The sequence below is a fragment of the Cyprinus carpio genome, chromosome B19, assembly GCF_018340385.1.
Source record: "Cyprinus carpio isolate SPL01 chromosome B19, ASM1834038v1, whole genome shotgun sequence".
Taxonomy (NCBI): domain Eukaryota; kingdom Metazoa; phylum Chordata; class Actinopteri; order Cypriniformes; family Cyprinidae; genus Cyprinus; species Cyprinus carpio.
In genome coordinates, this window is record NC_056615.1 from 695,736 (window position 1) to 713,047 (window position 17,312).

The 17,312-nt window shown below is 42.2% G+C and overlaps 1 protein-coding gene across 1 annotated transcript; it reads right to left on the reverse strand.

Annotated features, from left to right (window-relative positions):
• Positions 1 to 1,628: 1,628 nt before the first annotated feature.
• On the reverse strand, positions 1,629 to 15,854 carry atf6b (activating transcription factor 6 beta). The gene is made up of 19 exons (XM_042745386.1): positions 15,829 to 15,854; positions 15,651 to 15,742; positions 14,425 to 14,492; positions 13,540 to 13,618; positions 12,761 to 12,793; positions 12,138 to 12,395; positions 8,893 to 9,148; positions 8,725 to 8,738; positions 8,041 to 8,294; positions 7,193 to 7,372; positions 7,034 to 7,110; positions 6,193 to 6,248; positions 6,133 to 6,146; positions 5,870 to 6,009; positions 4,929 to 5,025; positions 4,309 to 4,376; positions 4,127 to 4,226; positions 3,966 to 4,050; positions 1,629 to 2,738 (listed from the first exon to the last, which is right to left on the reverse strand). Exons 1-19 carry the CDS (start codon positions 15,852 to 15,854, stop codon positions 2,497 to 2,499), a joined length of 2,139 nt encoding a protein of 712 aa, XP_042601320.1. The 3' UTR covers positions 1,629 to 2,496.
• Positions 15,855 to 17,312: the final 1,458 nt, after the last annotated feature.

Sequence of the window (17,312 nt, forward strand, 5' to 3'; positions counted from 1 at the left end):
ACTGTGCACATTTTACTTTCTCCAAAAAACTAATTCTGTATGATTTATAAGCCTTTTGAAAAATGGGGACATGGGGTTATGTCCTCATTAGTCACCCTCTCCTTGTAATACTTGTCATACCCGCGTCATTATACAAATTTGTGTCCTGATATGTCACAAAACACACACACACTCATGGAGAGTTAGCGGTGGTTTTAATAAGACTTTGCTGTTCTAGGTGGTTGATTTTATTGGTGCCTCAGTTTTAAAGCTCTTTATAAAGACAGATGCTTTCTCACATTGCTGGACTCCTTCTGCTCACATGAAACATCTCAATACATTAACAGCCACACCATCCTGAAGACCATGATCCAAGTCCTCAACTCCTTGCTGGATGTCCCCACGGAAGATTTTTCCATCCCTCTCTGTATGGAATCAGACACCTATACATGTCTTGCACGATAGAAACATGATCAAAGGGACTGAAAAGCCCAGTCTGACAAGGAGATATTGCCTATGCACGAAGCCCCACGCTGCAGCTGAATGGAGAAGCAGTGCCAGTACAATAATGAGATCTTCCACAGCGAGTCGTGACATCAGCCCTCATCACGTGAAATGATGTCATGAGGCTTTTAATCTGTCACAAGCGATCGGCTCAGAGTCTGCAGAAGCGCTGTGCTTAGTGAATGTACCTGATTATCACTGTATGCCAAGTGCCGAATGTTTGCAGTGGTTTCTGCTGAAGGTCATTGAGAAGTCTTGCGTTCTAGACTTGGCCATTGGAATCATTTATGTGCTGTGGCACAGCAAGGGCTGGTAACTAAAGGTCACAGGTTTGAATCCTGCAAGCAAAACTTATTTCTGAATGATTTATAAGGCTTTTGAATTATGGGGACACTGAAAGTGTCCTCATGAATTACCTTCACATTGTAATACCTCCGTCATACCCATGCCATTATACAAAAGTGTGTCCTCATTAACCAACCAACCACACACACACACACACACAGCAGTACTAATATGCTCATTTCAGGACTGATGGACTACTATTCAAACCTGGCTAGTGTCTAAAAAAATAAATGCTTACCTAGTACGATCTCTAGCGCCCTCTTTCTGCAGGAAATCAAATTATTTACTTTTTAAATTACTTTTTAAAGGTAATTTGCATATGCAAACCTGATAGAGAGGGAAGACTACAAGAAAAAACAACATGACACACTGAAAAACTGTCAGACAGTAAAGAGTTATATAGATGTGTAAAATATTCCATTTTCACGTTTCTGGCTATAAGACGGGGAACAAGAAGAACAGCTGAAGAGCCAAAGAAGAGGAAGACAAACAAGATTCACATTCTGTGCAGAACCTTTGGCCATTCTGAGATTATCTGAGAAATATGTGAAGTTCAGATTATAACACGTGTGTGTAAACTCATGAAGTGGATCAAAGCTTGATATATCAGAAAACATATGTGAAGCATTTCATTAACAGGACACCTATTTATTTATTTATTTATTTAAAGAAACCCATTCAGCTGAATCATTTGTCTGTTTCAGGCCTTCTGGTGTGAATAACTATCAAGTTTAATCGTTCTGAACTCTCTTCTCTTGCTTTCTCGTAGCTCCTCCAAAAGAAACGCTCCGTTCACTCACTACACACTATCAAATTTATTTTCTCCTCTACAAATACAGACAGTAGTTCAAAATTCTCATACAGACGGGAAGAGAAAATAAGAGAAGTGTTTTCCTTATGAAAGCTCTTTTAAATAAAGTAAAAAAGCAGGTTTACATTTCATACAATATCTCTCCATCACAGATGACAGAAGCATGCTAGAGCAGGTCATCATGGGACAGTTTCAGACACACAAATCATCAGAGGAGGAGACAAGAAAACATATCTTCAGTGAGAAGAAAAGCACTTCTGTGAAAGTCTGGGTGATGAAGACGTACCTCCGGCCTCGGCTCTGCTTCTGAACACAAGAGAGCTGAACAGAGATATCAGCGGCTGGTGCATCACAACTCATCCTTTACAACGGTCCCTCGAGTTAAATGAAGCATGAGCGGAGATGTTAGCGGTCACCTCTGTCCTGTGTCCTGTTAGTGGTTCGGGACAGAAGCAGCCAGAAGATTCCGTGACCGCCTAAAATCTCTTATTATTTACGTCAAAAACAATCTCTGCCATCAGGTTCAGTGACAGAAAGAGAGATCGCTCTGGGAAACTTCTTACTGGACCTGACAGAGCACAGTATATACATGCAGAAATGTGTGACTGTGATGGACAAGAATACATACAAAATCATTAATTATATTCAAATGAACATTTATATCACACACATCCAATAGAAGCATATCGTTTTTAAATAATCTCAATAAAAATCTGTAAAAAAAAGAAAAGAAAAAAAACAACAACGCATGTATAAAAAGTGAGCAGATGCTAGAGGAACAAACACAGCAGCGCTAACAGGACAGGAAGGAAGCAGCGCATAAGTGCTATCTCTGCGTGGTCTTCTGTGGGCTCGTCTCAGTCGGATCCGCTCTGGCTGAGGAGGTAACCCGCGCTCCTCCGTCTCTGCAGGGGCTGGGCCCGGCTGCGCAGGGAGCTGTGGTTGCCGTGGTGATGGTGAGGGGGTGGAGTGGGGGGCGGGTCTCTGAGGGAGGGTGGGACTACAGAGGACTTGATTGGGATGATCCGGGTGTCCATCACCTCACAGTCCACCTGCATCATCATTTCATAGCCACCCTGAGACGAGTTATACACCGAATCTACACACACACACACACACACACACACGGGTCACAACATAGACTCTCACCTCATTCAAACAACACTCAACTAGAGCTGCATCACCATTTCTACACCCCTTGATTTCTTAAGTCTAATCTTGTGTATCCTGCAAGCGTTTCATTATCTTGCATTGGTAATGACTTCAGATGTCAAGGGTCTGAATCCCTCGATCAGAACTCTTCCTTAAAGCAAAGCGTTTTCTGCTCAGTGGTTTAACTGATCTTTCCGACCTGGCAACCGTGCGCATGCGATTCCTCTGCCAACATGTGAATGTGTGTTTAGCCATCTCTGCTGAGATTCAATAACAGCGTTACATAACCAGTCTGTTTGCTTTCACACAGATGCTTGTGCTGTTTACCACGCAAAAAATTCAATGACAATACTTGTGGTTAATAAACTTAATCATAATTTTTTTAGGAAAGTAATCAAGATCAAGTTGGCTCAAAATAGCAGCGTGCCAACAATGAACACACCTGATGAACACTTATTCAGGTCAGTACTAAAACATTAACATGCATTTTGTATGAGCCCTCTTATTTTGGTAAAATAATTAACATTTTGCAGATTCTGAAAGGGGGATGTAAACTTTTGACCTCAACTGCATTTAAACAACGTGGCGCAGAATGTGAAAATGATAACTGCGTCGGAGTGAAACTAGCAAAGAGAACACTTGTGTAAGATAAGATAGGGCCCCAAGCGTTATAAAACGGTTAGTTCCATTCCTGGATTCTGATTGGTCAGCAGCAGTTTTATTCACGATACAGCACAGCTATAACAGTTCTGTGTATCACTGAGCAACACCCTTAGCAACCACTCTTAGCAACATAAACAATCAATAATATAGCATTAAAACTGTTTCATTTATTATGTATTATGGCAAAATTCAATCATCTTTCATTCTTTCTTGTGTGCATACATCTGTGTGGAAACTTACATAATATTACTGTAGTTATTAGTTTTCAGTTTCAGGTATGGTTCTGTATGTCCATCAGTTTACACTGTAATGATGCTTGCAATAAGGTACTCGAGGCTGTGCTGTATCGTGAATTCATCACGGCTTGAATTTTACTCACGATACAGCACGGCCTCGAGTACATTACTGCTTACTTGTGCAGCTTTACACTGAACCTCATGGACTGTCACTGAGTCATGACAGAACACATAAATGATATTCATCTTTGGGTGAGGCGACCGGTCAAACTCACCGTTGATGGCCATGGCAGGCATGACCAGAGACATCTTGGGCCGAGTGGTTTTATTGTGGCTGATGGCGGGTAACAGCAGGTGATCCTGCGGGAGTCAGGGACGAGAGTGAGTGTGAGGGACAGAGGAGTGCGCTCTTTCTGTGGTCATCCTGCTCTCTTACCCGTCTGAATGACACCACATAGAAAGTGTCCTCGCGCCGGTCGATAGCGTCCAGGAAGTCGTTGTAGCTGATCTCTGGCCCGGGCAGCACCTGCAGCTGACTGCCAGCACAGACCATGAACACATTAATGAAATAAAAGATTTCCAGCACTTGTTTTACTCCGAGGCTGGCTCTGTGGTTACCTTTCGATGGAGCGATGAGCCTGAATTGGAAGGTACCTGGAGAAGTTTGTCTTTCTGTGCTGAGCTTTCTGCCGATGAGAGGGAAAGAAGAGTATAATCTACAGCTGTCAGACCAGTCATCGCTTCCAAAATAAGAGGTTTTTTACATAATATATGTGCGTACTGTGTATATGTATTATGTATATATAAATACACACCTGTGCATGTATATATTTCTATTCATATAATTTATATTTATAAATATATTTAATATATAAACATAACATTTTTCTTGTATATAATATACATGCATGTGTATGTATATATGCATAATAAATATACACAGCAATAACGCACACATATTATGCAAGTAAAATCCTTTATTTTGAATGTGATTAATCAGGATTAATAGTTTAACAGCACTAGTGCAAACAAAGCAGTAATGTGTCAGTGTAGGGCAGCTCATCTCTGTTTTACTTCAAACGTGGAGCCATGCAACAAACGCTGCTCTACTTCCTGAACAACGACAGGGAACTGCCCTGTAGTGAGATGCTTGGAGGGGAATGGTGTGCAATGCACCGCTCTGAGTCTGTATGACATGAGAAAGCTTGCTGAGTCACAGAGCAGCTGTGGTTTCACACCTGAGCTATTTTAGTTTTCTTCACAACCTTCGCCTTTCTATCAGACTTCCTGTTGTTCTGATGGCGATGGACCCATCCACGCAGCTCATCCGCCAACCTGATGGAGAAACAGAGAGAGTCAGGCACTCTGAACCAATCGATTCGTCTTTGGTGTGAAAGAGACAGAAGTATAAAACATACTGTCCCTTAAATAGAAAGAAAGAAAAAAATGAAAGGGAAATTAAAAGGAAAGAATTCATCATATTACTTTAAATAATAGTTATTAACTGCCGATCAAAAGTCTGCACACACCCACTCGTTCTTTGGTATCACTATTTTAGAATAGTAATTTAATAAGAAATTATTTCATTTAATTTTCTGATGTGCGTTTCATAATTAGTATTTTTTATTTGGTTTGTGTTTGTATGAGTGGATGGATTTATATTGTATGGTTCACAATTATACATTTCTCTTTTATGACAAAAATCATTAGGATATTAAGTAAAGATCATGTTCCATGAAGATATTTAGAAAATTTCCTACTGTAAATATATCAAAACTTAATTTTTGATTAGTAATATGCATTGCTAAGAACTTCATTTGAACAACTTTAAAGGCTTAAAAATAATTTATATCTCAGCCTAATATTGTCCTCCTAATAAACCATACATCAATGGAGAGATGATTTATTCAGCTTTCAGATGATGTATAGATCTTAATTTCCAAAAAATTGTCCCTTAGGGCTGGTTTTGTGCTCCAGGGTCAGATATGAGAATGGTAAACTCCTGAGCTTTCACTGGTAGTCTCTTTAGAACGGATCAGATGATTGATTTACTGTCGTTAAATACAACGAGACTGCGATGAAGTGTGGATAAGTGAAGGATGAGACCGAGCGGAGATGGACTGACTCCAGTGTGAGATAAAGGGCTATAATGGGGTGTATCTGTCCAGGACGCACTGACCTGACGGACTCGGAGCGGTTGAACTGTCTGCAGTCAGAGAAGTATCTGTCTATGTCCTCCAGGAGCAGGTCTTTGACGTCACCGAACACACCACTCTGATTCCTGAAGGACAAGCGCAGGCTCACACACACGGACCACGTCTGAGTGTTTTTTTTTTTTTGTGTTTTGAATGTTATGTGACATTAATTGTTGTGAGGACGTATGATTGTTTTTGTGTTTTTGTGTGGTCAGTCGTTTCTCTTTATCTGGTTCGGTGTGTCAGCCTTCTTCTTGTTTTCTGTTCTTCTTCTGATACGTGTTAAATTTCTGGCTTGCTCGTCAGCGTTTTTGCGGAGCAGCCGCTTCCTGTAGTCCAGCTTCCAGCGACCTGTCTCTCAAACTGCAGGAGAGAGACAGCCACAGAGTGACCCAAAACAAACTCACCTCTGACACAGTGTTTGTGGATTGGATTTTGCTTCCTGAACAATTCCATCAACAATTCTTTTAGTATTTGTGTTTATATATGTGACCCTGGAGCACAGATCCAGTCAGAAGGGGCAATTTTTTGAAATGTTGAGATTTCATCTGAATAATCTCTCCATTGATGTGTGGTTTGTTAGGAGGACAATATTTGTCTGAGATACAACTATTTGAAAATCTGGAATCTGAGGGAGCAAAAAAAATCTAAATATTGAGAAAATCATCTTTAAAGTTGTTCAAATGAAGTTCTTAGCAATGCATATTACTAATCAAAAATTAAGTTTTGATATATTTACGGTAGGAGATTTACTAAATATCTTCATGGAACATGATCTTAATATACTATTTTTGTCATAAAAGAGAAATGTATAATTGTGACCCATACAATGTATTGTTGTCTATTGCTACAAATATACCTGTGCTACTGATGACTGCTTCTGTGCTGCAGGGACACGTTATATACATGTATATATAACATATCTCTCACATACATACACACAACATACAAGTATACATACATAAATGAGATGAGATGTCTGGTGTCTGCATCAAATTAAATTTAAATATGAGCACAGAAAGCATACTGTTTATTGTGATGTGCTCCTGCATTGGCACTAGAACCAAAAACAAAGAAGATCTGACGATCCGCTTGCAGTGTCAGCAGAGTGATCTTTGCTAACGAGTTTGGCGTGTGTGCTGGTTTACCTGACGGGGCCGAAGGTGACGAAGAGGAACAGAGCCATCACACACAGCGCTCCCTTGTTGCTGCCAGACTCAGCGGCCTGTTTGGCACAGCACACAATTAGACACAGCATGGAAACCCCTGAAAGAGTGAAGCGTTTCTCTGCGGGATCAGCGTCTGACCTCTCTCCCGGCGAGCCGCAGCCGCAGCGCTTGGTTCTCTCTGCGCAGACGCTCGTTCTCCTGATGCGCCTCCCGCAGCTGCGCCTCCAGGTTCTGCAGGTACTCCTTCTTCTTCTTGCGGCTCTGGCAGGCCGACTCCCGGTTCTTGATCATACGCTGCTGCCTCTTCAAGACCTTCATCTGAGGAGCAGACGAGTGCATTCAGTCCAACTCTGATTCTAAGCACTTTTCTTTTTTTTGTTTAAATGAGTTTCCTATTTTCACATTAAAATACCTCCAAAATGATATGACTTGTTGGAATCAGACAAAAAAATAAAATAAAAAGACTGAGCTTCAGGAGTTTGATTTTGAGAAAAGTGTTAAAGAGTTAGTTTTCTGTAGATTCCAAAACAAAATCAAGCAATGTTGCATATTATCCTCCAATTCTTTTCTTAATAATAATTACTATACTATTAATCACAATATAGCTCTTTTTTATTTGATCTTTGTTATTAAAAATAAGAACAAAGATGCAAATTAGCATCTTCTTTTCTTTTAATGTATGATTAACATTGAGACAGAACTATATTAAGACCTACTGTAATGCATGGAACGGATATGATGTTACACGTCAGATTTTCCCCAACCATTAACTAACCGTTCATGAAAGACATAACAGATTATGTTTGTGTGACATATTTCACAATAAGGTACTTTTTAGGGAGATCGCACGCGTCTTATGCAGGCGCTTTGCAAATGTCAGCATTGGTTTGTAGATCATATTTCACGGGTTTGGACTCTTTCTCTTCTGAACTGAAATCCTGTTGGACAGTCAGCTAAAGATGTGATTACTGCATGAGGTCACTCACGTCGATGTCAGCGCAGCTGTTTCCGGGCAGGCTGGACGCTGGGATGATGGGTTTGCTGGGGGGCGGGGCTGAGGGGCTGGTGCAGTGAGGCATGCTGGGAGACAAAGGCTCCATTTTAACAACAGCGAACAATAGCAACAATAGCAGGGGCTGAGACAGGACAAATGGAGTGGGAAGGAAGATGTGATGGTGGTTGTCAGGCATATGGTGTAGAAGCAGAGCTGGCAGCAACCACACTATGAACTTCATCACATCTGGGAAGTGTGACATAAACACATACTGTCAGCACTACTTTTCTTCTCGAGTTGAGCTCTGTAATCTCACTACAGTGTCATTACTGATGTGCGCAGGATGCACACTTCATTTCACTCAAATATTACTGAAAGTAAGTTATGTGAACTCAATTGTTTGATTGTATTGAGCAGAACTCGAATAGAATGAGTTACAGCAGATTTCTAGCTCCCAGCATGCTTTGCTTCAGAGACTGTAAGGAGAGTAAATGCTGACATGAAAAGTTATTTTGTGTGTTTTTGCACAAGATAAATATAGAGGAGATCTGCTCGTGCTTGATTGTGTTTATGGGGAGCAGGCTAACATGTGTTAGTGCTTCGTTTATTTTTTAAATGCATTATTTTTCACATTATTTACCTTTATTCAACACCACTCGGTCCGTTTACATTGAACTTTCAGCGTGGTAACTTTGCAGATATTGTTTATGCTCAAACAGCAATATTACACAATAACTAACGTTAAAAAGTGAAATCACAATCCACCCCCCCCTTTAAGAAGAGGACGGACCGAAGCATGTTAAGATGATCTCTGCACTACTTGGTGAGTAGCACTGGTGTGTGCTAATAAAGTGACAGGCTCTTGCTTTCTAGGCTCTGAGGCAGTGGTTTCCTCCACTGAGAGGTGTTGGGTGTGTTCCTGTGGAGGCGGAGGATCTCACCGGGGGCGGTGTTCTGCTCCATGGCTGGGATGGGGACGCTCTGCAGGAGGAGAGCTTTGGCCGGACTGCTGCTCTGAGCCACACACACCGGTTTGGGCTGGATCAGGGGCTTGCTGCTCAGAATGCTGCTGGCCTTCAGCGTCGCTGCTGAGGAGAGCACTGAACACACACACACACACACACACACACACAGAGCTCTGGTCATTACTGACAGAAAACATTCTCCAATCACATTCTGTACACACTCAAGAACCAAAGACATGTGGCACCAAATGCTTGGCAGACAGTCGACTTCGGGTGTGTTCTTCACTTTTATACAACTTAAGTTAGGTTTTTTATTATTATTGTGTGATTTGGATTGTTTTAGAATTGTGGATGTTTTTAAATAGTGCCTGATCCGATACTTCCAAAAAAAAAACATTAAAAAAAAAAAAAATAAAAAAAAAGAGGAGCAAAAAAATATTGTTGATATTATTGAACATTACAAATATTTAAAATAAATCCATAGCATTCACACGCTCCTTGGATGCTCTCATTCCCCAAGTTGTGCTCCCCTTACTCTAAGGCTAATAAATGTATTTCTGGTATCTGGGTCATTATTTAATAAAAAAAAAAACACACATAATGTATCTACTGTATCTCTGGCAATCACTCTGATATTTAGTTATAATGAGTGCTGTCTGTCACGGTCTTTAATCAGTTCTGTGATGACTGGATGCTCATTCTTTATACAGTAGCAACAATGTCATTTATAAAGTACAGTACTGTGCAAATGTCTTAGGCACGTTAGAAGTTTCACCCCAAAAAAGGGTTTTATGCCAGTTATTTCTATCTTTTGCTGTAGTGTGTCAGTAGGAAATATCACTTTACATTTCCAAACATTCATTTTGCCATTTATTTTCATAATAATCTAATGAGATTTTTGAATGCACCATCAGTCTGACAACAGCTCCACTCAGAGATCTGATCTCACCATCATCAGATCTGTCTGTGATTACATGAAGAGACAGATGAAACTGAGACACACTAAATGTCTCTACAGCAAACAGACACACGACAGCAAAAGATAGAAATAACTGTCCAACACCACTCTTTGGGGTGAAAACACTAACGTGCCTAAGACTTTTGCACAGTAGTGTATGTGTAAAGTAAGTATAATTAAATTAAGTATAATTAAATAAGTATAATTAAAGTATGTGTTCATATGTGTGAAGGGCTAGATTGTCGCTGGAGGAAACAGCTGTGGTGTGATGAGCGGTGAACGCAGAGAAAACTTTACAGTAGATGAGAAACCGACTGTTCCCTCGTGACCTTCTGTAAACTGTGTTTATGACAAAGACCTGTACAGATACAGATATTCTAACAATCTATCGATAAACACACCTTGTGTCCTCTGTTTCTGTTTGAGTCCGCCACGGTCTGCGGATTGAAGAGCACGCTGAAAGATGGGGAGGAGACCGGTCTGCTGCCGTTTTCATATTAAATTTAAGGGGACTGACTCTAAGGCGATTGCGAAGTTGTGTGCAGTTTATGGAGCTATAGCCCATGCTTCTTGTGTACATTTCGGAGAACCAGGACAAATATTTCAATCGATCGCTCAGGCATTTAAGAGGCACTGAAATCTGTGTTCTGATTCGGTTCGGTACATACCGGTTACATAGGTACCCAACCCTGTTCTTCAGTGTGTGAATCTGGAGTCAAACAAGCTCCTTTTAAGACACTTTTATGAGTCTGACAGGCCCTGGTCACGCTATGAAAATAATCAGATAAGAGATTCATCAAGTGCTTTTAGCATTTTAATTTGCATGATGTTTATTTCCTGCTGCGTTTGCTCTGGCAGAACATTCAAATAAACATGAGAGAACACGTCGGTCTAGAGGAACAGGAACAGAACTCAGTTACAGAGACAGTAAGAGTCAAGTTACTCAGAGCAGTCTCTTATACCGGAGATAGTCATCTGTCCTGTTTGCTCACTTTAAACCAGCAGCAGGCAGTGTGTGTGTGTGTGTGTGAGTGTGTGAGAGCGCACATGTGGTGTGTGTGTCGAGGCTGCTGAGCGTGTGTGTGTGTGACGTGTGTGTGTGTGTGTGTTCAGACCTGTGGTTTGTGTGTCGAGGCTGCTGAGCGTGTGTGTGTGTGTCTCTGTGTGTGTGTGTGTTCAGACCTGTGGTTTGTGTGTCGAGGCTGCTGAGCGTGTGTGTGTGTGTGTGTGTGTGTGTGTGTGTGTGTGTGTGTGTGTGGGTGTGTGTGTGTGTGTGTGAGAGCACCTGTGTTGTGTGTGTGTCGAGGCTGCTGAGGGTGTGTGTGTGTGTGTGTGTGTGTGTGTGTGAGAGCGCACATGTGGTGTGTGTGTGTCGAGGGCTGTGAGGGTGTGTGTGTGTGTGTGTGTGTGTGTGTGTGTGAGCACACCTGTGGTGTGTGTGTGTCGAGGCTGCTGAGGGTGTGTGTGTGTGTGTGTGTGTGTGTGAGCACACCTGTGGTGTGTGTGTCGAGGTGTGAGGGTGTGTGTGTGTGTGTGTGTGTGTGTGTGTGTGTGTGTGTGTGTGTGTGAGAGCAGACCTGTGGTGTGTGTGTCGAGGCTGCTGAGGGTGTGTATGTGTGTGTGTGTGTGTGAGCACACCTGTGGTGTGTGTGTGTCGAGGCTGCTGAGGGTGTGTGTGTGTGTGTGTGTGTGTGAGCACACCTGTGATGTGTGTGTGTCGAGGCTGCTGAGGGGTGTGTGTGTGAGCACACCTGTGGTGTGTGTGTCGAGGCTGCTGAGGGTGTGTGTGTGTGTGTGTGTGTGAGCACACCTGTGGTGTGTGTGTCGAGGCTGCTGAGGGTGTGTGTGTGTGTGTGTGAGCACACCTGTGGTGTGTGTGTCGAGGCTGCTGAGGGTGTGTGTGTGTGTGTGTGAGCACACCTGTGGTGTGTGTGTCGAGGCTGCTGAGGGTGTGTGTGTGTGTGTGTGTGAGCACACCTGTGATGTGTGTGTGTCGAGGCTGCTGAGGGTGTGTGTGTGTGTGTGTGTGTGTGTGTGTGTGTTTTTGTGTTGTGTGTGTGTGTGTTGTTTGTTTTTGTTTGTTTCTGAGCGTGTGTGTGAGTGTGTGTGTGTGTGTGTGTGTGTCGAGGCTGCTGAGGGTGTGTGTGTGTGTGTGTGTGAGCACACCTGTGGTGTGTGTGTCGAGGCTGCTGAGGGTGTGTGTCTGTATGGTCCGGGGCTGGTGTGGAGCAGTGATGCTGGAGAGGGTCACCTCCACACTGGCCAGCGGCGGCAGCAGCACGTCTCCACACATGTACGGAGGAGTGGGTGGGTTCTCACTCTTCACAGTCACCTGAGACAGAAGAGAAGACAGGAAGAGTCCTAATGTTTGCTCAGCTGCACTGAAGACAGCGTGAGCAAACAACAATACTCCCATCATGGTTTAACTCCCGGATATATTTTATCTACTGTACAATCTGAATCATAAGAGCAGCGTTTCACAGTCTCGAGTCTGATGTGGGGTTGAGGTGAGGGAGGGACTGGAGTTGTCTTAGGTCTGATGTGGAACAGGTGACGGAGGTTCAGTCTTCACCTGGAAAACTACAACACACACACACACAACTTACTCATGCCTTTCTCCAGAGATTCATCTGAAACAAGACTGCGGCTAAAACAAATCATCTATAATCATTTTAATGCATTAATTCAAATAATAATAATCCTGACCAGATCCTATTTACAAAACACACTAGATGGGGAAGCATGAATACATGGTCTTTTATAAATTTATAATGGATGAGTATGTGTTGTAGTCATATAATTATTCATGACTGACACTTCACCTACAAACAAAGACACCGCACACACAGTGAGGACTCAGCTCTAGTCATTATTTTTGATCAAACAGAGAAACACAGCATGGTATGCAGTAGCGGTCGCTGAGCTCGAAGCATCAGCATTCAATCATTAAACACAAATGTTTGCAGGTCAGAGTCCTTCTGAAAAACACTAATAAACTGCACACTCTGCATACATCACAAACACGCTCATCGATGAATGTGTGAGTGTCTATGTGCACCGAGTGTGTGATATAACAGTGAGCAGCAGGGCCAGGTTCATCAACATCTTCTTGAAATAACTAAGTTAAGACATTTCTGAAGATAAATTCCAAGAATTTCGTAAGTGGAATTCTTGAAACATTCTCAAGTTTTGAATAAAAGGTGGTTCTTGCTGAGGAGTGTTCTGCAGTAATAATCTCTTGACTGTGAGCAGTCTGCCTGGTGTTCAGCGCTCAGCTTCGCTTTTAACGTGTCTGCTGTTAGCTTCTGTTCAAGAGGCAGTCTCAACATGGAGCGATCTGTTCATTTATCCATGTGTGCGCTGCCTAAAGTAAAAACATCCTGTTTATGGGCCTTTATGAGCTGAATAATGCCAAAGATTGTCATATTTATAAGCAAAAATCTACAATGAGCTCCCTACCTGAATTTCTCTGACCTTCTAATATTGTCTTTGCTAATAAAGAGCCTTGGACTCTGAACTAGAGGAACAGTCATGAGAAGTGACATTATAAAGCAGACCGGTGTCCCACCTGTGAAGTTGTTCTCCAGGTTCTTCCAGGGTGAAGTGGGGTCATCAGGGTCCAGCGTGAGGACAAGGTCACTGTCCAGCTGGCAGAAGGACAGACAGAGAGACACTCAGATACATACTCCCTCACTTCTCTTATTATGCTGGATTTTTAGGACAGCATTTTCTGGAGTCTGTCACTTATGGCAATAAAATGCTGTAGCTGTTCAGCATATTTGTGACCCTGGAGCACAAAACCAGTCTTAAGGGTCGATTTTTTGAAATTGAGATGTATACATCATCATCAGCTGAATAAATAATCTCTCCATTGATGTGTGGTTTGTTAGGAGGACAATATTTGTCTGAGATACAACTATTTGAAAATCTGGAATCTGAGGGTGCAAAAACATCTAAATATTGAGAAAATCATCTTTAAAGTTGTTCAAATGAAGTTCTTAGAAATGCATATTACTAATCAAAAATTAAGTTTTGATATATTTACAGTAGGAAATTTACTAAATATCTTCATGGAACATGATCTTTACTTAATGTCCTAATGATTTTTGTCATAAAAGAGAAATGTATAATTGTGACCCATACAATGTATTGTTGTCTATTGCTACAAATATACCTGTGCTACTGATGACTGATTCTGTCACATTTATTGATCTGAAGCGATGCAGCAGCTACACTTAATCATTCTCTCAGTGAAGCCGAGTGAGGGATAAAGCTTTCAGCTCCTGTGTCTCTCTGTGAGAACTGATCAGGAGATCTGAGGACAAACACTTACAGCCGAGTCTGGGACAGGTAATAACTGTGTGTGTGTGTGTGTGTGTGTGTGTGTGTGTGTGTGAGAGAGAGTGTGTGTGTGTGTGTGTGTGTGTGTATGTGTGTTGAGTTATGAACGTACCGATGTGTCATATTTCAGCTCTCCGGGGAAATCCTCCTCCATATCCTCACACTGATACAGACAGGCATCTGACAAACACAAACAGATCATGTGAATATAATCAGAAGAGAACAAGATGCTTCGAGAGCCAGAGGGTGTCAGCTCTTTGAAACAGATAATCAGTTCTCCAGCGAAACATCTTCCAAGTATTCCATGTAGCTTCTGAAGGACAGAGCCGTATGGAAAAATAGAATCTTTAAACAAAATTAGAAAAATGTACACATCCTTATCAAAAGCTCTTCAAGCACTGAGCATGAACATCTGCACTTTCACAGCAGTTGTGTTGGAGTCCCTGGGCTGTCCTCAGTGTGTGAAGACTGATCTCAGAATCCTACAGTCACAGCTGGAAAGGGTCCGAATAAACAGAAGATGCTGGAAAACCAAAGTATGTACTGAAGGAGTTTCCTGAAGAACAGCTGAACGGCTCCACACACAACAAACTCACAAGCTACTCTCAAAACAGTCACTGATTACTGACTCTGAGCTATGTAAGAAGCATATACATTCTGCCATTTGTTTTGTAGACTGCATGTAACCAGCTGTTATTTGAAATATTTTGAGATCACTGTAACAGCTCTGTTCATGCTCCACACACTCAGACCCCTAACAATGACGTCCGAGCGGAAATGAAATCGAGACGCTTGTAGCGGAAGCTCTGACTCCTCCAGGTGCTGCTGCTTCTGTACAGTTCCCAGGAACAGCTGCTGCAGACGTCCCTCTTCACACACGTTTACTTTGATGTGTTGCTTTACTAACACTCTTCTATACAGATACGAATTCACAAAAGGGGAACTGTTACTTTTCTAAGACACTGGTGACTCTGATTTGGGTAAGTGAGCATCCACTCAGAACACCCCACATAGCAACGCCCTGGCAACCGCCCCCCACCCGAGTCCAGCATCTAGTGATCTGGAGCTAATCATGTAACGCACACATTCATATAGTGAGGAAACTTTTTATAATTACATTTGATTGTAGTTACAAACACGTTTCCTTTCTTATATTACTCACCACCACGTCTTTTTAACGTTTGAAAACAACATATAAAAGGGAAACTGTATTTCTAGTTGAAGTGAGACGTGCGCACACTAACACCAGCCGGATCCGGAGTGACTCCGGAGTCTGCGGAACACCCCTCACACTGACTCTAAACCATCCAGCGAGCCGTTCTCGGTAACGTTACTCACCCCAGTCCTCGCTGGTCAGCAGGTTATCGGCGTAGAAGCGACTGTCCAGCTCCCAGTCCTCGCTGGTCAGCAGGTTATCGGCGTAGATGTGTCTGTCTATCTCTGTGTTTATCTTTGTCTCTCTCTCTCTCTCTCTCTCTCTCTCAGCGGGGAATCACAGAGGCGGGGCCGATTCTACCTCGAGAGGCGCGCGGTCACGTCCATCGGTTAGTGAAGCACCGAAACCGTGAAGCAGATCACTAATCTGACCGATCGCTTTGTTTTATCGGTTTAACTCGCCATTCCGCACCGTCCCTCGACTGACAAACACAGACAGGGAAACTCATTTCCTTAACAAGCCCCGCCTCTTTGTGTTCCGATCAGCCAATGGGAACGTATAACAGAAGATTGGCAGGGCGGTTGGCCTCTCGAAACCCAGAACGCATGCTATTGGATGACCGTGAGCCAATGGTGTGGTTTTCTCGCAGGAAGGCGGGCTGCTCTGCTGCAGAAGCCAGTAAAAACACGCTTTGGCGATTGACGGTATTATCGACCAATGAAGTTATGCATAATATGGACCTTCTAAAGTGCGCCTTTGTTCCCGTATTATTGTTTTCTTGCCTAATTTCTACTTTAAAAAAAAAAATTGGTCATTAGAAATGACTTCAGCAGCTGTTTAATATAAAGATGTTTGCGGAGAGTTCTTGAACCTGTAGCTCTTACAAAGCTCAGGCGGATTGTCACGTGGAGTCGAGCGTGAGAGCTCTGAGCTGTTTTTACACCAGCTTCCCCAAAACTGCATTCAGGGGACCCAGAAAGGATTAGAAAACCTAGCCCACCTTTTTAAGAGGCTTGTGTGTCACTGCAGATGTACGTCTCGAGAACAGTTTGGAACATTTGGAATGGAACCAGAAACCTGTGCGGTTTGTCCTGCAGTGTCTCTCTGCTCAGACACATATTCTCTAAGGAAGTGTCTCTTGAGTAAATACTTCAAAACAACATGTGACACTTAAGAATCTTGGTGGAATTGGTAGTAGGTCATCAGGTGTTTTTCACCCACTGTTTCATAAAAAATGAATCTAGACATACAGTACTACTCATTCCATGTATTACTAAAATAAATACAACATGCCCTTGATTTCAAGTTAATAATATGAGAGCTGTGTTTCAGTTGTATGCAGCAGTGACTGGAATTTGTAACCATTTTACAAAAAAAAAAAAAGAACTTATCTCTATAAGACAAGAGTTACATTTTATTATTTTTTATTTTATAAATTTAACAACATCCTCGTATGCAATCCTCAATCATATTCTGAATTAGTAAATTCAGGCAAGCATGGTGGGTAGCACTGCCAATAAATTAATACATTATGTTCAGTCCCCGGTTGTTCATGTAAGCCAAATCTGCACAGATTTACTGCAAGTCCTCTTCTCTTCTTTAATATGTATTAAACATATCATAACTGTGCATCATCTGAGCATCAGTAAGCAACACCTGACAGCTCCAGCAGCAATCCAGCCTCTAATCTAAGAGAATAACGAAGACTCAACAAACAATAATCATGTGGCCATAGTTGCCTGGCTTAACTAAGCCCAGTGTAAAAGGAAAGTGCCACCCAGCAAACGAAGAAGTACAAGAAAAGAAAATTAGGCTCAACAAATAATGTCACATACGATTTTATA